The sequence below is a fragment of the Macaca thibetana genome, chromosome 9 (genome assembly GCF_024542745.1).
Source record: "Macaca thibetana thibetana isolate TM-01 chromosome 9, ASM2454274v1, whole genome shotgun sequence".
NCBI lineage: Eukaryota > Metazoa > Chordata > Mammalia > Primates > Cercopithecidae > Macaca > Macaca thibetana.
Genome location: NC_065586.1, coordinates 940457 through 960527, shown reverse-complemented (window position 1 = coordinate 960527; position 20071 = coordinate 940457). Strand labels below are relative to the sequence as shown.

Genomic DNA, 20071 nt, shown 5'->3' with positions numbered 1-20071 from the left:
GGCCTCGAACTGAGCAGCCTCAGAGCCACCTGGAGGCTCCTTGGAGCACCAGGCCCCACCCCAGAGTTCACGAGCCGGCAACCCCGGGGTGCAGCCAGGAACCTGCATTTCTATCAAGTTCTCAGGTGATGCTCCATGGCTGGCCCAGGCACCCCACTTTGAGGACCACTGAGAAGACAGTCGCTCAGAGCAGCAAGAGAGGGGTCAAGGGAGGCCCCGCGGACCAGCATCATGACCTAACTGGTACCTGACTGTGTTGGTGCCAAATGTGCCGCTTCGCTGCCGACGTCCTCAACCCCGGCTCCCATGAGAATCACGTGGGCGGCACCGCGAAAGCTGGTGGCCGCACTGACTCCCCAGTCACACCAAAATCCCTGGGGCAGCCAGGCCTCTGGAGATCCTCAAAGCTCCCAGACGATCCCACAGCAGGCCTGAGAGCCGGCCCTGCAGAGCTGCGGACGCCAGGCCGGGTGGTAGCTGAGGACTTTGCCGCAGGCTTCATGTAACTCCTCACAGGTCACATCACAGAGGAAAACCAAAGCGTCCAAAACAGGCAAGGGCGGTCCTGTTCCCTGCCTGACGCCGGCACGCCTGCAGGGACAGCCTGAGGTGTCGTCAGCACACCAGAGACCTGTCCTTCCTTCCACTGTGGCCTGGAGGCCGCTGCCTGGACTGAGAGAACGGGTTGCATCTCCCGGCTAAAGAACGGCAGCCTTTTTCCAAGACCTTCCCCGCTTATCTGTGGTATTTCAGTGATTGACAAATGGACAAAAATATATTTATTTAGGGATTATCTATATTGAAAACTAGACATGGGTTTTTTCCCTCTGTCAACATTGCAGTAATATCGGCTATTTGAACAAAAGGAGAGGCGTTTTTCCATTCAATCCTGAATGCTGAAAATTCTCCAGCTGATATTCAGAAAGACATTTGGTTTTATTGATCACGTTAGCTGGGTAAGTTTAAACTCTGGTAGCCAGGCAAGGAGAAGGTTGATTTCCTCTTTATTGTAAAGGCTATTAGGTGGGAACCAGATAGAGAAGTTCTTTGTCTTCCGACGGTCCTGCAGCATCACAGCCACGCACATACGCTCCGGAAGTTTTGTTCAAAGCCCCTGCTCTGATGGCGTCTAACACTGAGGCGTCTCTTCCAGGAATCCCAATTTTACTCTTTAACTGGTGGCTTATTTCAAGAAGGTGCTTTGTCACAGATGGTGGAAATGTACTTTTCGCTGCTTTAATTTATAAGACATTTTAAGACTGAGAATTAACAGGCTCACTGGGACACAGAACCTGGAGCCCTGGGCCCCACACCGGTGTTTCCTGGGCTTTGTTTTCCGGCATCTCCAAATCTGAGGAGGGGCATCTCACACCCCGAGGAGGGCCACACTGCTGAATCTCCTCCCAGCTTTTGGTCTGTCCTCTGGTCTCAGAGTCAAAGGAACAAGCCAAATCCCTCAACTGCTCCTCAAAAACGTCGGCATTGGCCGGACGCGGTGACTCACGCCTGTGATCCCAGCACTGTAGGAGGCCAAGGTCGGTGGATGGCTTGAGCCCAGGAGTTCGAGACCAGCCTGGGCAACACAGCAAGACTCTGCCTCTATGACAAATACAAAACAATTAGGCTGCAGCGAGCTACGGCTGCACCACTTGCACCACCATACTCCAGCCTGGGTGACAGAGTGAGACCCTGTCTAAAAAAAACACACAAAGACCAGGTTCAGTGGCTGACACTTGTAATCCCCGCACTTAAGGAGGCCGAGGTAGGAGGATCGCTTGAGCCCAGGAGTTCAAGACCAACCTGGGCAATATGGCAAAACCATGTCTCTATTAAAAAAAAAAAAAAAAAAAACACAGAAAACACAGCCATTGTTCCCTGAAAGAAAAGCTCAATTACAAAAAATTTCCTTTCCCAGGATTTGTTGCTATTCTCTGACTTATCAGTGAACATCAAGGAAAAGATTGACTCTCAAGAGCCACCATCTGAGATCCAGGCAGACACGCTGTGGAATCTGTGGAATGAAGGTCCTTGGTGACAGGTGCTCTGTGGCCTCCGACCATCCGAGATCCAGGCAGAGACGCTGTGGAATCTGTGGAATGAAGGTCCTCGGTGACAGGTGCTCTGTGGCCTCCGACCATACAAGATCCAGGCAGACACGCTGTGGAATGAAGGTCCTTGGTGACAGGCGCTCTGTGGCCTCCGACCGTCTGAGATCCAGGCAGACACGCTGTGGAATGAAGGTCCTTGGTGACAGGTGCTCTGTGGCCTCCGACCATCCAACATCCAGGCAGACACGCTGTGGAATGAAGGTCCTCAATGACAGGCACTCTGTGGCCTCTGTCTCGTCCTACCCTTCAGAGCGCCCGACCTTGCCCCCGTGGTAGAAGCTCGCGCATCCAGCGGCCAGCCCTTCCCTTACTTTCTGGGAGAAACACCGTGACTTGTAGAAATGACCACAATATTTTTTTAAATGAAGTTATGCAAATCTGATAGACTGAAGTAAATGTTTCATAAAACCAATGACTGTTTAAATTGTAGGACTAAATTGTTTGTATATAAATATTAACTTTTATATTCCATTTGAGTTTTATGTAGATGAGCACATTACTTTAATGACCTGCATTTGCGGAGGGAGAGAGGGAGAGCGGCTCCCCGAAACCCCCACCAGCCAGATGGCTGCCTTTTCTTGCATGAGATTAAAAGATGTTTCTCATTCACGGAGATGCTTCTGAGGCAAATTAATATCGCTGGCTAAATTGCTTGTGTTTTGGAATAAAATTTAAAGAGAACTTTTTAAAGCAATTGGTGTCACAGGTTCTCAGAGAAGATTACTCTCCAGGTAGATTCAGTAATTAATGGAAAGAATTCTGTGTTAATTGACTGCTTCGGGAAGGGAAATGTAATGACTCCTTATTAATCATGAAAAGAGACGCTGCATGCGGGGACGGCAGTAATTGCTCTAACAGTGGAGAAATGTTAATTAATGAAAAGAACAATGATGTAAGAAATTAGCTGCATAACACTTGCTGCTGAAGGAGGTAGGATTTTAAGCACATTATTTAGAGTGGAAACCACAGAATGTTGCCTTGAAAAACACACACTCTTGCCACCCAAATTTAAGGGGAAAACCTGTCAATGCTCTCGGCATTTTTGCTTGAGGAAGCAAAAACATTCACCCCAGAGCTATATTTATTTCAAACAAAATGGCCTTGTTGTTCATCTCCAATCCGGGCTTCTGAAACCAAAATCATCCCCAGACCAAAACGAGGTCATATATTAATGTAATTTCAACACATTAGGTCATTTTGACTGCTAAGGACAAAGGGAGTACAAAGTATTTTTCCCTAAACTGAAACAAATTCCATTTATAATATTTCCCAGCTAATATAAAGAAAAATTCAGATTCACTTTCGGGACAGAGTATCTTTTTTAAAAATTCTAATTGTAAGTCCCAGAGAGAACCTAACAGCTTCCACTCTAACGACCCATTTTCAGAAAAGGGAGCAGCATTTGTTAGCACACAGGGGCCCGCGGAGCCCAGTCCCAGGCGACAGTGTCCCCAGAGCCCCCGTGATGGCTGGGTTGAGTCTGGGGCACTCCCAGCGAGCCCCCCCCAGGTCTGCACGATGGAGAAAGTGACAGGCCCTCAGGACCAGGCCGCAGAGGGGTGGAGAGGACCAGGCTCCCTGGGCTCCCGGCTGGGGCCCCGCTGACCGCTGGCTCTCCCCACAGGTGGAACGTCCTGGGGCTGCAGGGCGCGCTCCTGTCCCACTTCGTGGAGCCCGTGTACCTGCAGAGCATCGTGGTGGGCAGCCTGCACCACACGGGCCACCTCGCACGCGTCATGAGCCACCGCATGGAGGGTGTCGGCCAGCTGCCCGCCTCCTACCGGCACAACCAGCCTCTCCTCAGCGGTAAGAACCCCCATCCCGGGGGCCCTCCGCCTCCTTCCCACCACCAGGCCAGACGCAGCTGTGCCCGGCGGTGCCATCCCCGGCAGACTGCACCCATGTTGGCTAGTGGCAATTTATGATTTAATAGGCAAAGTCCTACGATTTTAAAAAGGAAAACTGATGAGAGGTTTCAGCGTCTCTCTGCATATAGCAACAGGCCAGGTCTTGACGTGAATTCACGACTGTGTGACGATGCTGTTTTCAGAATGGGTCGTGGTGCTCTTTTCACAGCGGTGTCTAAAGGAGCCCTGAAAACAGAATCGCTAGTGCTGGGCTCACCCGAGAGGCCCCACCTGCCCACCCACAGGAGGCGATGCTGAGGAAGAGCCAGGTGGGCCAGGAGGGGCAGGGAGAGGGGGCACGAGGCCCACACGGCGGAGCGGGTCTTCGGGACCCAGGGCCCCGGGCCCTCCGCACCCTTCAGAGGCTGCAAGGTGACTCCGCAAGCACTGGGCCGGCTCCGCACCAGGGTTCCCCACAGCCCAGATGTCCTCAGAGACCCGAGCCTCCCGGAGCCTCCACTTCCCCACGTTACCTGGGGCCTGCCCGGGCTGCCTGGCACACAGCCAGTTGCAAGGATGAAGAGTCCCCTGGCAGCTGTGAGGTGCCCTAGAAAGACGGGGGAGAGGTCTTGGGAGGGTTTTGTGAAGGACACACTGACCGGGGGCGACTCCCTGCCTTTCACAGGAAGGACAGGAAGCCGGGGGAGGGTTCCCCAATCGCTGCCAGCCTCGTGCTGGGCTTGCAAAACACCAGGTCTTTGAGTCGGCCTCCCTTGCTGGAGTGGGAGAGCTCTCTGAAGGGCCTCGCCGTGGCAGAATCAGGCAGATATGTGGGGGGAACAGAGAAAACCTGTGCCCCAGCAAGGAGCGCGACACCACGGGCTTGGCAGGGTTAGGTCTTAAACCAAATCACCGGAAAGAGAAAGCAGGACGATAAAAGAGTGGTGTCCTGCTGCAGCTGAGAGTCACTGGACCTAGGATTTCTTCCCAGGACTCTAAACCTGCTCAAATGATAAGATCGGGGTTAAACAGGGATTCGTGGAGGCAGGAGTGGGAGCTTTTCTGGGAATAAATAATTTGTGAAAAGCACCTAACTGTGCTGCTCGATTTTCACACCAGCCAATGACAAAGGTTATTATCTCTGTCTTTTTATTTTTTTATTGAGACAGGGTCTCTCTGTCGCCCAGGCTGGAGCGCAGCGGTGCTATCTCCGTTCACTGTAACCTCCGCCTCCCAGGTTCAAACAATCCGTGTGCCTCAGGTTCCTGAGTAGCGGGGACCACAGGCATGCACCATCACACCCGGCTAAATTTTGTATTTTTGGTAGAAATGGGGTTTTACCATGTTGGCCAGGCTGAACTCCTGGGCTCAAGTGATCCACCCGTCTCAGCCTCTCAAAGTGTTGGGATTATAGGCGTGAGCCACGGTGCCTGGCCCCTCTGTTGTCTTAATGTGGGATGGGAAGAGACTCAGAAATTCAACACCTCGCCCAAACCCCTCATCAGCAGGGAGCAAGGACTTGAACTCAGATCCGATTGGCAGTAAACCCCAGTTCCTTCAGCGTGCCACTCTGCATTCTGGGCAGTGTGGTGCGGTTTCTTAGGGCAGTTGTCCGTGTTTCTAATCACACAGAAACTAACAATGTGAGACAGGCCTCGCAGCAAGAGGCCGCAGCTAAGGGAGGGGTGGCCACTGCTCCCACGTCGTTGCCAAGACACCCACTGGCTGCCGTCTCCCAGCAGGCGAGGGCCTAAAGGTGCGCCTCCAAGTCACAGTCCGTACAACTCTATGCGTTGTGGAAATGGCCAATCACTGCAGTGAGTCTGGACCCAGTCTCAACCTCTTTCTTGCTTTCCTGTTTCCTGTGGTTCTTTCCCCTATTTTTCCTTAAAACAGTGACGACTACTTACTCACTGTGGTTGAACAGAAAAAACTGCTCTGGAGTGGGCCCCAAAAAGCCCTGGAATCACCGGTTTGGAACTCAAAGCAAGTGTTCCCGCGCTGGGGGCCCGCAAGGCCTCGGTGCAGTTCTTAGATTTCAGAGTTAAACCTGAGAGGATTTTCACCTGTTTGACGAGTGGCCCCTGTGATCTTTTTCTGTGCGTTTTCCTTAGACCATCCTCGTTCTGTGTCCAGCGCCTAGTGAAGGGCTTATTTAAGTTTGCGCAGCACAAGGAAATACAGACGACAAATGCAACCGCGTCCTCCCCAAGTCACCATCAACGGAGCAGGTTTTGCCTCCCTGGGCACTGGCGTGTCACCCTCGGCAGCCAGTCTCCCAGTGCTGATTTTCAATCATGTGTCCATCTGGGAACATGTCAACATAAATAAAAACAGGAATTTTGAATCCTAAGTGTGAACACAGTGAATTTTAGAAAACGCAATTAGAGAAATTCAGATCCACCTAACATCATTGAGCAGCACAGATAATGGCCAAGCCCGAGAGACACCTGTCTGCTTCCGATCCCAGGTGGCACCTGCCTACTCCTGATCCCAGGTGGCACCTGCCACACCACAGCCAGCGCAGCCTAAATATTTCAACCTCCATTTACATGCTTATTGGGAATCTGGTTTTTATTATTTTGGAGATGCAAATGAGCCTAAATGTTGGTATCTTGCCTGCACGCAACCCCTAAGCTGTCCCTGCATTGTTCTTGATGGACATTTAAAAACCAATCATGCAAATTTTGAAAGGAAATCATCAGAATTTCTTGCACCAAAAGAGAAAGAGATCTTGCATAGGGATAATAATAAAAAGCCCCCTCAAATAAGCAAATGAAGTTTGCTTGAAGCTTCCCTCAAGGTCAGTTTGCAGAATTGCCTTAGAAGATGAAGCTTATGTATTAGCAGAATGAGGCTGGGCAATTTAGATATGGCTAAATCAGCTCTGAGTTAAAAAGAAGCAGCCAAGCTGAAAAAGATACCCTTACTCACACAGTCACAGGATGCATATTAACGTTCTTGAAGGATATACTTGAAAAATTCTGCACTTACCAATCTAAACCTACGGCAAAATTCCAGGACCAGAAGCCCATTTCGAGGCTGTCTCAAACCCTGAATCCTTCAGCAAAAGTTGCATTATTTCCTGAGTACAGATAGCCTAAAGGAGTTTGCCCTTGGTCCTTCTCAGTGAATTCAGTAAGATGAACAAAATGATGGGGACAGTAATTAATAAAAATCTATGCTTTGATTAATCATCCTTTTAGGAAAAAGTGAGATGAAAGAGCCACTTTGACAGCCTGTTCCACCAAGCTGAGGATACATGCTTCTCCGAGCTTTCAATATCAAGGCTAAATTTTTATTTCTCTTCATCAAGGAAAAAAACAAAAAACAAAAGGGAAAAAATCAGGGTAGGATAAATTCGTTGTTTGTGTTAATGGCATATTTAACAGATATGTTGTCAATGATTAATTTCTTAGTCCACACTGAAGATAAAACTGTGATTATTCTTATAGCCCACCTCAAGGTCTTGGCAATGAACATGAAATCTGAGAGATGGACCCAGAGAATTGATTGTTAGAACCGTGACTTGTTTAAGACTCCTGGTTTATGTTCATTTGATGAACATTGCAGTGCTGGTGATAAAATAGAGGAGAACACAGGCTGTCTTCCTTCACAGCACACATGTTCCTGGAGTCATGAAAATGGCCAGCTGGAGCCTCCGAAGCCCTTTCAGGTGTCAATGTTTCACAGTAACCCCATTTGTCAGAAAGAAGTTTGATACTTACTGAAATGTGTACCAATACTAGCTTATGAATTTTGCCCAATGCTACCTATTTTTGGCATTCAAAGTATCTCTCTGTTGCCATTTATGTCCATATTTTTTTATGAGTCCAGATTTTCAAAATGTTATCACACTGAGTTGAAGAAACTTCTATGGAGTATCAGGCCTCTTTAATTCAGGAGAAATTTCTGAAATTAATGATCATTAAGAGTATTTTGCAAAATAACATATTAGCGAAGCAGTAGCAAATATTTTCTTGTATCCAGATGGTAAGTGATTTGCATATTATTTTTACATTAAAACAGAGGTCTATTATGGAGTAACCTACAAAAATTTTGCAAATGTTTAGTCATAAACACATAAGCTTTACAAAAATATTTTAGCAGCCTGCTGTATCTTACAGTCACTGGAGCTAGGAATTTATCCTCCTGTGCCCTTGCAGGAATTTTTGGTGGAAAAAAATTATAAATCTTGCTAGAATAATCTAAAAGCAGTCTTAGCTAAGTGCAGTGGCTCATGCCTATGATCCCAGCACTTTGGAAGGCTGAGGTGGGAGGATCACTTGAGGCCAGGAGTTTGAGACCAGCCTGGCCAACATAGCCAGACCCCATGTCTACAAAAAATAAAATAAAATAAAAACAATCCTAATATCTTTTCATGAGAACTAAAAAAGTTAGATTCAACAAAGAACTATTTAATGAGACATTTTTATAGATTAGCACAGAACCTTCTAGGCAAATTAGATGACATATAGCTTATGATAAATTTAAAATTATTGAAAAACCTTGTTTTCATTTTCTGGAGAATCCTTTTAAAAATATTTTGTATAATAATTAATTTTCATTTAGTTTCCACCACGATCTTAAGGAATTGTTTCCCAATAGAATTTAAGCAACAAACTTAATCCCATTGCTCCTGAGAATTGTATCATTGACTCCAGGAAAATCCTTCAGTTGTCAATACGTTAAATGTATCCAACATCGAGAAATTGATCAGCATAATCCAGGCATTTGCTTAATCATTGGGCAAGTGTGTACTGATGATAAACAAAGTGGCGGGCACAGTCCCACACTGAGAATAGAGCAGTGAACAAAACAGTCAAAAATCCACCCCTCAGGGTGATTGCATTCCAGCAGGGGAGATGGACAAACAAAATATGAGTGCTTTGTCAAAAAAAAAAACAAGACAAAAGGAGGATTAAAAAGTGACCCTCAGCTGTAATAAAAGGGTCAGGCGCACTCTCGGTTTGGCGGAGACACTGGCGCAGAGTCCTGGAGGAATGAGGGAATGGAGCTGGGAGAAGGACTCCCACAGGGTTTTGCGAATTGGGCAGGGTTGGGCTGAGAGTGTGGGGTAAGCAGCGGGAGAGAGAGGCTCTCTGGAAAGGCTGCAGCAGGCTTTCTCTCCCTTCTCACCAAGGGAAGAGTCCAGCTGGTTTCAGGTTGCTGTTTGGTTCCCAGACCTGAAACAATCATGTAGGCCTCGCTTCGGTGGGGTTACGAAGGTGGTCGCAGGGTTAAAGGGAAAAGTGCAGACTAGGACGGTGCCGGTACCGTAAAAGCCACCTAGCCGACGCCGGCATCTTAGGATGCCGGACTCTCCCCCTGTCCCCCCGCCCCCCATGCTTTGCTGGCTGGGGGCTAGAAAGCCTCGCTCTGCTGCGGTGAGCCATACCTCCTTCAGAAGTCTCAGGCTAAGAGCACCACCCCTCTTCTTCTGAACTGGGATCAGCCTCTCCATGGACATCCCTCATTGCTCACGGTCGCATCCCTGGAGTCAAAACTCTGAGGTTTCTCTGGCATGAAAACCTTTCAATGTCATCTCTGCCTAGATGTGCTCTCCTACCCAGGCATGCAAAGCTCTGCCATTCTGAGAGAGAAATGTTTGCCAATCACAAAACTTAACGAGAGACTAAAGACCCTTATCTTAAAAAAAAAAAAAAAATTCTGTGTCCGGCGTTGACAGATATAGAACGATGGTTCCCTGAAGATTCTGTAAAATTCTGGAGAATCCCACTCCCATGGGGCTGCACCGCAAACCGAGGACGGCGGGAGACATTGGCGGGGCACCTGCAATTCTCCTTGGTGGCACCAGAGAGCGAACGGGAGAGGGAAGAGTTGCCAGGCCAGGACCTGGCGAAGGACAGGGATGGGAAGTGAGATCTTCTGGTAAGAGTCCCTGGGAAGCTGAAGGGCTGAGACGTGCTTCAGCAGCCACGGGAGGCTAAGGGGGCGGGTGGGCCTGCCTCCCAGGGCCAAGGTGGGCTCAAGGCAAACAGCCCCTTACAGTGTTTACAGCTTGAAATGATCTCCACTCTTGATTTAAATTAAGATGGTCCTATTACTCATTAGTTCAAAATAACTCTACAAAAAATTTATAAATAGAAGATGGCCACACACACAAAAATAAGCAGACACAGGAGATAAAACCCAAATCCAGAAGAAACAACAGGCAGCAGGACAGACACTCCAGTTTGAGTTTCAGATACAGACCCTAATATAACCACGCTCAGTAGGAGAAAGGACATTTTCTGAAGCAAGATGGAACACTTAGGGGGAGAGATGAAAGCTCAGAAAAAAATAGAACCAAATAGGAATTTCAGAAATACAGAAAATAAAATAATTTGGTTAACAGAGTAAACAGAGGATGGTTTAATACCAAATAAACAGAACGCAAGAGAGAATTAATAAATGGGAGCACAGTTCTGAAGAAAACATCCAGAATGCAGCACAGAAGGCAGAAAGGATATACGGAGGATGGATGAATAGATGATTGATAGATAGATAGACAGACAGATAGATAGATAGATAGATGATAGATAATAGATGATAGATAACAGATAGATGATAGAGATAGATAGATAGATAGATAGATAGATAGATAGATAGATGATAGATAGATGATAGATAATAGATAGATGATAGATAGATAGATAATAGATAGATGATAGATAGATGATAGAGGATAGATAGATAGAGATTGATAGATATTTATTTTAAGGAATCAGCTCATCAGTCGTGTGGGCTGGCAAGTCTGAAATGAACAGGGCAGGCCAGCAGGCTGGAAGTTTCAACAGGAATGGAAGTGGCACATCTAGAGTCCACAGGCCATGTGGAGGCAGAATTTATTTTTCTTCACAGAACCTGAATCTTTGCTCTTCAGGCCTTCAGCAGATTGGATGAGGCCCAGCCACGCTGCAGAGTGCAGTTACCTGCTCTATTCAAAATCTAACAAGTTAAACGTTAATCGCGTTGAACGTGCCTTCCCAGCATTACCTGGGACTGCCGGTTAATCTCACAGTTAATCTAGTTGGGTGCTCTAGCCTAACTAAGGGGACACATAAAATGAACCACCACACACAGAAAGTACGAAAGAGAGCTAAGAAAGCAGGAGAGTCTGAATGCATGTACTAAGAGTTCCAGAAAAAGAAAGAAAAAGTAATGGAACAGGAGAGATATTTAAAGAGATCGTAACTAAGAATTTTCCAAGACAAACAAAAAGCATCCAAACGCAGATTTGAAAAGCACATTATACTCCAAGAATTTTTTTTTTAATTCTCATCTCAGTGGTTAAATTGCTGAAAAAAATCTTAAAAGCAGTCAGGTAATGAAACACAAATTCACTTCAAAGGAGCTAAATCAGACTGAAAACTGATTCTCAGAAGACAAAAAAACAATGAAATGGCATCTTTAAAATGCCGATAGAAAAACAGTCTCAACTTACGATCTGATATCAAGAAAAAGTATCCTTCAAAAACGAAGGTGAGACAGCGTTTGCAGAGAAACACTGACAGAGTGTAACTCCGATGGGCTCACTCCACAGGAAACACTCAATGTGTTATTTGGGCTTAAAAAAAACGATCTCAAATGGGTAATGCGGACTGAAGAGCAATGAAAACCAGCCACACTTTTATCCAGCTTGAAACCTGGCATATTACTACATTTTGAGTACTAGGGCAGAAAAATACACAATTTGGAACAACAAAAGACCCTATTCCCCCAAAGTCCCTTTGTCCTGTATCTTTTGAAATAATGGCAAGCCTTACAGAAGCCAAAAGTCACGTCATTATCAGGCTGAAAAATGAAAAATGCAGATTCTTTCCTCTGCCATGGAAATCTCACATTTTCTGAAGCCTCCTGTGAGCCTCTGTGCTTTAAACTGGGGGAACCCGAGCAGTCGTCCATCCTCGCAACTCCTCGGCTGTCTCTTAGGCATAAAGTTCCTGGAGATCAGTGGAGGCACAAACCCTCCTGAGAGGACATGCCCGGGCCTCGGCATCCCTGGACGTCACAGCCGTCCCAGCAGAACTCGCACCCGGGACATTCACAGACAGTGCAGCCAGCATGGCCCATCCCACGCCCTGCAGAGCCTGCCTTCCACCCTCTCAGCACCTCCGTCTCAAACCTCCACCCTCTCAGCACCTCCGTCTCAAACCAGTCACGTGAGGGAAGGCGAGGAAAAGCCGCCATGGTCTCTGTGTTTTCAACATTCATATTCCCTTCTGGCTTGCAGGAACCCACAGAATTTTTTTTTTTTTTTTTTTTTTTTTTTTTTGAGACGGAGTCTCGCTCTGTCGCCCAGGCTGGAGTGCAGTGGTGCGATCTCGGCTCAATGCAAGCTCCGCCTCCCGGGTTCACGCCATTCTCCTGCCTCAGCCTCCCGAGTAGCTGGGACTACAGGCGCTGCCACCATGCCAGGCTAATTTTTTTGTATTTTTAGTAGACACGGGGTTTCACCGTGTTAGCCAGGACGGTCTCGATCTCCTGACCTCGTGATCCACCCGCCTCGGCCTCCCAAAGTGCTGGGATTACAGGCGTGAGCCACCACACAGGGCTGAACCCACAGAATTTTTTAGGACTATCTCACAGCAGAAAGAACCAGCTTTCCATCCTCAGTTAACCTCACCATCTCCAGCCTCCATAGTACATTTTATGTTTCTTACGGAATGCACCATATCAAAGCAAGACAGCAGCTGTAAAATTACTGGCAATTATAAAGATGTCCCTATCAATGATAATGAATAAAACGGCATTAATACAGCCTTAGAAGTTAGTTACCCCAAATCCGTAAGTTCACATTAAATGTACCATCTCTACTTCCATTAAAGGCATGTGGGTGTGCGTGAGAGACAGAGAGACCCCACAGCATGCCTGGCCATATAGAAAACTCAGGAGATCCCTGTGATTCTTTAGCTTTACGAATCTGTGCATGCCCAGATGGCATGCTGTTCCGTTCACTCTGCAAAATTAAATGCAGTGCTACCCAGTGACACAGACTTGCCTCACTGCATGTAAAAATTATACTCCTGAAATGTCTTGTGTAAAATTAATTTTGGGAAAGTGAATTACATTGTAAATACAGTTGGCTCGCTATTTAAAGAAATGCTGTAATGTCTCACTTACAAAATGCCTTTTTTAAAAGGTAAATAAGGATTTTCTTCAAGTCAGGTATCTTTTTATAGCTCCGCAAGTCACAGTAAAACTCACTTTCATCCATGAATTGTGGATTCACCTCCCGAGTCCTAGTGATGGTGACGTAACAGGAGTAGTCGTGGTGATCACGGTGGTAGTTGAAGGGTGCTGGTAGGAGTGGTTAATTAACTTGTCAGAGGCCACACTGCTAGTACGTCACAGAAGTGAGTCCAGCTTTTCTCTGCTGACAGAGCCCACTGCTAACACGACTGTGTGCATTTAGCGAAAAGGTCACACAGTCCCATCGAGTCAATCTCTGCATACCAGACAGCCTGGCAGAATATTTGTGCCAAAGGCTCTGGGAGACTAGCTTATTCCCATACAGATCTGCTCTGAAATACGACAGCTCCCTTAAAAATGTTATCAAAGATGAATGGCCCATATGCTGCATGGTATATTCACAAATTAATAAATGCCAACACATCCCTGAGTTACATACCAGGTTTAACAAGCATCTGTGAGTGTGGTTCCGTGACAGACGGCTCAGGGAGAAGCTGCTCAGGTAGCGAGGGCGTTATTCCCAAGGCCGCTTGGGCGCAATTACTAAAGAAAATGTGGGCCCGACCCTGCTCACCACCAGGCTACACAGTGTTTCAGGGACACCACCTTTTTTTCCTCATCGTTCCTTGGGCTTCCTACACAAATTTTCAAATTCAAGGTCCTACCCGACAGAGGCCACCCTCACTCAGCAGGTGCACGTGCTGGGTGCCCCATGCGTCTCCAGGTCACTCTGCACACCCAGCCGGTGGCACAGAACTGCTCTCTGGGCAGCTGCAGGCTCCCCACCATCCCGGACCATGAGCCCTACCGGTCCTCATCACACACAGAAGGCACAGAGGAAAAGAAACAGGTGCGGAGAGAAGCAGCCCACGAGCTGCCACCTGCAAACCCCCCTGTTCTGCGAAGTGTGGGGCCCAGAGTGTGGGGCTGTCCCTCCTCCGCGAAGAGCGCTGCTCACTCCATCCTTAGACCAGTCCCGAGGTTCACTCCCAGTGGGCTGGACAATGGCCCCACCGATGCCAAGTTCGAATCCCTGAACCTGTAAATTACCTTTTATCTGAAAAAAGGGGTCTTTACAGAGGTGAGTAAACTAAGGATCGTGAGACGGAAGATGATCTGAATTATCTCAGCGGGTCCTGCCTGCAGCCACCTCTGTCCTTAAAAGAGGGAGGCAGGGGAGAGATGGCACATGCAGAGAAGCCGGTGAAGACGCAGGGAGAGACGGGAGCGAAGCCGCCACAAGCCAGGGAGCCCGGGATTGACCAGAGGCTGGGAGAGTCAAGGAGGGTCTCCCCAGAGCCTCTGGAGGGGGTACAGCCCTGCCTGCACCTTCAGACTTCTGGCCTCCAGGGCTATGAGAGGACAGAATTCTGCTCTTTTAAACCACCACATGTGTAGCAATGTGTTACAGCAATCACCTAAAACAAATACAGCCTACAAAAGTACAACGCTCCGTGCATGTGGAAACCACATTAGAACAGACAGTACTGTTCCTGTGTTGCCATTCACTGAAGGCAGGAGGTGCCCAGCGTTCCATGGGGTTAGTTTGGATTTGTCTGAGCTTCTGGATGCCAGAGGTTCACAGCCTGCAGAGTGAGAAGCGCGGGAGCCCCGTGCAAGCGTGTACGTGTTTGTCCACAGCACTGAGGTTTCTGCGTGTGATTTCTCGGGAGGACGCGTTTCTCGTCAGAGCTCAGCTGGCCTGATGCTCAGGTTTTCTCAGTTCAGACGGCACAGTCTCCATCCTGCGATCGCCGCAGGTCTGTTCGCACCTTTTACTGCTGGAGATTCCCTGAAGCCAGGAGACATTTAGGGCTGTGAACTGGGGAAAGGAGGTAGTGCCATGTGTTCTGGGTGGACTGGGTCACTAGGTATGTGCTGCTGTGGTATCTGGAGGAACAGGGTGGGACAGGCCTGAGCAGGTGCCCCTGCAGCTGCAGACGCCCTCTGTCCTTGGGACTCGAGTTCCATCTTCAATCAGCCGATGCCCACTTCAGGAGGAATGAGCCAGGAGTTAACACATTTTCACATTTCCAGCCATAGGAGTTAAAATTAAACACAAGCCAGGCTTTCGTTTCTAGGCCTGAGCACATGTGTCTTCACCTTGTCTGGTTCTGTCTACAACTACTGCTAGCAATGCAATCAGCCTGAGCTAAAGTGTAGCCCTAACACCCTTCAACCCTCGCAAAACCCACTTCTCCATGGCCAGGAATGTGCTCAACAGGAACGCCGTGTGCGAGCAACTGCACCGGCTCCCAGAAGACTCTGCGCATCTTCGTGAAGCACCTGGAAATTGGTGGAAAATTATAAAATCAGTGACCCGTGAGTGGGATCATTCACGTATGAGCAGAAGCCTCCTGAGAAACCAACGGGCTCCCCCAGGTCCAAATAAATAAAACAAAGAAAGGAAGAGCCTGGGGTGACCTGATGTCCCAATGCTGGAGTGTCCTCGGGAGACATCCCAGGACAGGGAGTTACCTCCATGAGTGTGATTCGGGCCGCGGGGAAATGGAAAAAGAGTGAAAGCACATGAGGCCACGGCCCTTCCATGTCGGTGAGGAAGAGACGGCCTTCCTAGAGCCTGGACACCTGCTGCGGGAGGGCTGGCCCCGGCGTGGGAAGAGGGCCTGGCTGCTGGCCACACTGGAGAAGGAAACTCCTGGTTCCTCAGAGCAAGCAGGTCGCTCCTGACGGCACTTCCCCTCACCATGAGGGATCTGTCCCACGGAGAGAGTCATTAACGGCAAAACCTAATGGTGAGACTGACATGAGAATCCGTGTGTCTTTGTACATGAGACTCAGGGATCTGGGCCACGGTTCCCACTCCGTGGGTGTGATAAGCTGCAGATGTTAGTTACAGCGAAGTCAGAAACGACTGTCGGTGTGAATATTCAGGAAAACATCCCAACACTATCTCTCCATGGAAGGTTTATTTAAAAAAAAAAAAAAAAGACAAGAAGGTAGAAGAAAAAAGGACTGCTATTCTTCTAGGCTGCCTTGGGAAGTTTTTCTCTTGCCGGCAGAACACAGAGGGGAACGGACCCTTCCCTAGAAGCTCAAAGTGTAAGCACACTGCCCTGTCCCCTGCAGAGGACAAATAAAGGGAACAGAATGTGTTTGCCGTAAAAGGAACTCTGACCTTTGCTTGTTGGTCGGTTCCTCCATTCCCTGGACACAATTAGGTGATTGTAACTAAGTTGGAAACGTTCCCTGTGATCTAACTAGAAACATTTTTGATCTGTGTGACTTGGAGAGCACGAAACAAACTGCAGCTGGCCTTCAAATCCTCCTTCCGATGAAGACAACAGCATTCCTAGCTTGGGTGCTCCAAAATGTGCTCCCATTTGCCTGATTTGATCTTCACATCACCTCGTGAAGCAGAGAAGTCACCTGTCACAGAGTGGTAAGTGGAGGATGACCTTGGGCCACGGGACTCACACCGCCTAGAACTCCAGCCACCTGGTTCCTGGCCAGTGGGAGAGGCCCCTGGGGTACATTTTCCACCTCTGGGGTCAGGGACAGGCTTGGATATTGAAGATTGCTCCTGGGTTTACGGCACTTTCTATGTTAAATAGTAGTCTGTGGGGCTGTTGTAGTTAGAACTGGATGATTTGCAGTGTGATTTTCGTCGTCACAGGTGAGCTGAGTTGTTATTTACAGCAGGTGCCGTCCTCCCTGTGCACACTCGGACACATGGGACCACACCCTGGCAAGGAGAAGCCCCCGTGCAAGGTTGGACCCCGTGGCCCACCCGCCAGCTCCTTCCTTCCTCCCACCGCGTGTGGAGCAGTGCACATGCTGGGTTCACACCCACGTCCTCACAGTTGCCTTCCCAGAAGTGTTCGGGCCTCATCATGGCTGGCAGACGGGAGTGTTGGGAGGAAGCCCCATCAGACGGCAGCCAGCCAAGGGCCAGCAACAATTTGCCCACGCTGTCCTCCACAAAGAGAAGGGAGATGGGCCCAGACCAGAGCCAGGGTGTCCTGACAAGGAACCAGGAGGTCGTGTGCAGACCTCAGGCTCCCAAGGCTTTCCTCTGAGTTCAGACTTTGCAGCTCAGCGCCTCAGTGGTTGATCCTGACAGTCATGGAGACCAGAGGGATGGGAGCAGGAGAAGGAGGGGAGACCACCTGGTGATGCGAGCGGGAGGGGGAGGGGAGGCCGCCTGATGACGGGAGCGGGAAGGGGAGAGGAGGCCACCCAGCGCACACAGATCAGGGCAGTGACTGCCTCTCCCAGTTCCTGGTCATCCCTGACCTTGGCAGCTGGCTCCTCCTGCCCAGGCGGCCCCTGCCCAGTAGGACGGCCACAGCGGCCAACAGGCCAGATTGTCCCTCCTGGCTCTCAGTGGCAGCTGTCACCATGGATCACTTGAAGGAAAAAGGAAGAGCTGACGTGAACGGGATTCACTTGGTGTCCCACACTGCCCATCCAAGGCCGGCAGAAGCTCACCAGGTCACTTTCGAGGTGGGTGGGGTGGGACGTCTGCTCGGTCTGTCCACAGAGCTCAGGTTTGTGGATGAAGCTGAGAGCAGCAGAGGATCTGGGGTCTGTGGCTGTGCAGCTCAGTAGTGAGTGGGTCTTCCCCTGAATTTAAATGAAGCCAGGTTCCAGGAAGGTGTCGTGAGCTGTGCTGCCACATGACATGGGGACAGCTTCCTCCCGGGAGTCTGCTACGGCCGGAACCCACTCGCACCATGCTCAGCCCACCAGGTCTTTGCTCTCAGACGAATCCTGACACCTGGGCCTCTCTACCGGGGGACCTGAGGAGGCACTTGGGTGGCCTGGATGCAATACCCTGGCCAAGACGCCAAGTTCTTCTCTGCAGGCACTGCTGTCTTGCGTGATACATGATGGGCCCCCGAGAGCTCAGGGGCCCCGCTCCCCTCCGAGCACCGCAGGACCGCAGGCCAGGAAGGCAGGCAGGGCTGGAGAGGCAGAGCTGACCTGTGAGGAGACATGAATGAGAAGGAGATGCCCAGGCAGCTGGGCTTGGGGAACGCATCGGGTAGGAGGTCCTGCAGGTGCCACGGGAGGTGGGAGATTCAGGAGGAATGAATGGAGCAAGGGATCCTGGGTTATAAACCAAGACTCTCAACGCCACTGCTGTGAGCAGGAGCCTGGACTCCCTGCTGACTCACTTTTGTGTGAACCACGCGTCTTCCTGTGAGACTGAGCAGAGACAGGGCCAAACAGCACATACCTCCCCGCACTGCCCGTGGATGTCTGAGGGCCACGTCTACCATGCCGGGGCCATGAGGAAGCCCTGGGTGTGGGAAGCATCGGACTCTGTCTCTGGGGCGCTGCCTCTGGCCTCCCGCAGCCTGTATTCCTCTGATGCCTTCCCCACTCTGAGGGTCACATTGCCAAATGCAGCCTTCAGAAGGGACTGAAAGAGACAATGAACTGGGGAGGGGGGGGCTCAGCTGCACCTGAATCTCATGTGATGGAATCCTCAGGCCGTCACAGGGCAGGGTCTCGGTAGGTGCCCCCTGGGGTTTCCAGACATCTCGTGGCAGCATCTCCAGAAGCCCTAATCAGCACAGGAGCACCTCAAGGAGTTAGGGCTGGGGCCACAGTTGGAAGCCAGAAAGCGCCCCACCCCCAGCTGCAAAGCAGCTGCCACCCCAGAATGGAGACCTCCTCAACACCCCTCTGCAGGGTGAGCCGGGCTGCAAGGACTGTGTGGTCCAGGTTAAAATCCAAGCACACAAGGGGCAACACATTTGAAACCAGGACTTCCCTGAAGACAACGGCTCTCTCTGGACAGGACCAGCATTGTAGGCGTGCAGCCCTGCAGCTCACACAGGCACCCGAGCTCAGACAAACCCGCGCTTGGTTTAATGCTCCACTGTCCTCTAGAAATTCTTCGCAACTTTCTAACAAAAGGCCCCATATTTCCACTTTGCACTGAGTCTCAAACACTCTGTAGCCAGTGCTGTTTCGGGATCACATTGCAGATCAACTGATCCTACACTCGTTTCTGTCTTGTTTTTATTGTTGTTTTGTTTTGTTTTTCTCATCAGCTAAACTGTAAGCCCGAGGGTGCCAGGGAGCTGCCTGCTGCTTACGAGCCCCAGTGTTTAGCCTCCAGCAGAGCTGGGCCTACAGAGGTGCCCATAAACACGCTCTCATATCACTTCCACGTGGCTCTGCTCATTCATTCACTCCACAAATATTTATAGAAAGGGAGGGAGTCTGGAGGAGCTTTATTATCGCCAGACTATTAAAATCTTTTCGATTAGAAGGTTGACGCAGGCGCAGCAATGCCGTGGACCTGAGGCGGCCACCACGGTCCTGCCCGATTTGCAGCCTCCGCCAGTCCTGAGGATGAAAAGGGAGGACGGTGTGCGTGGGAATATCTCCTCCCGCTCGCACACAGGCTCCGTTTCCCCGCAGCTGCCCTGGGGGGAGCCCCGTGTGGGGCCAGGAATGTTAACGCCGCCTTTGCCCATCTCCCCTGACAGGCGTGAGTGACGCCGAGGCGCGCCAGCCGGGGAAGTCGCCCCCCTTCAGCGTGAACTGGGTCGTGGGCAGCGTGGACCTGGAGATTATCAACACCACCACGGGGCGGAGGAGCTGCGGGGGCCCCTCCCGGCTCTGCAAGCACGTGCTGTCTGCGCGGTGGGCGCGGCTGTACGGCAGGGTAGGTCGCACCCATCCTTGGAGGGAAACGGGGCCCAGCCAGACCCTGGCTCCAGCCCTGAGCAAGCCCCCGGGAGAGGCCACCACTTGGTCTGCAGGGAGCGAGAGGCAGGACACAAAACCCAGCGCCCCTCATGTGTCCTCTTCCCACTGCCCAGGCCAGCAGCGTTTCCCCCGTAGGCTAGAGACCCCGCTGCCCCAGGCACCGCCCCCAGACCAGCCTGGAGCTGCGGAAGCAGGAAACGAGCTCATTGCTGAACCCCTGACGTCACCGGG

At 50.1% G+C, this 20071-nt stretch overlaps 2 protein-coding genes across 2 annotated transcripts in view; both read left to right on the top strand.

The window, feature by feature from the left end:
• The window catches only part of DIP2C (disco interacting protein 2 homolog C), an 840898-nt gene that overhangs the window by 138354 nt on the left and 682473 nt on the right, over positions 1 to 20071 (top strand). The window lies entirely within an intron of this gene.
• Positions 1 to 20071, top strand: part of ADARB2 (adenosine deaminase RNA specific B2 (inactive)) — a 526169-nt gene that overhangs the window by 504533 nt on the left and 1565 nt on the right. Inside the window, exons 8-9 of the mRNA XM_050805463.1 lie at positions 3733 to 3914; positions 19618 to 19796. Of these exons, the coding sequence (XP_050661420.1) occupies positions 3733 to 3914; positions 19618 to 19796 (361 nt within the window). The remainder of the gene's footprint in view (positions 1 to 3732; positions 3915 to 19617; positions 19797 to 20071) is intronic.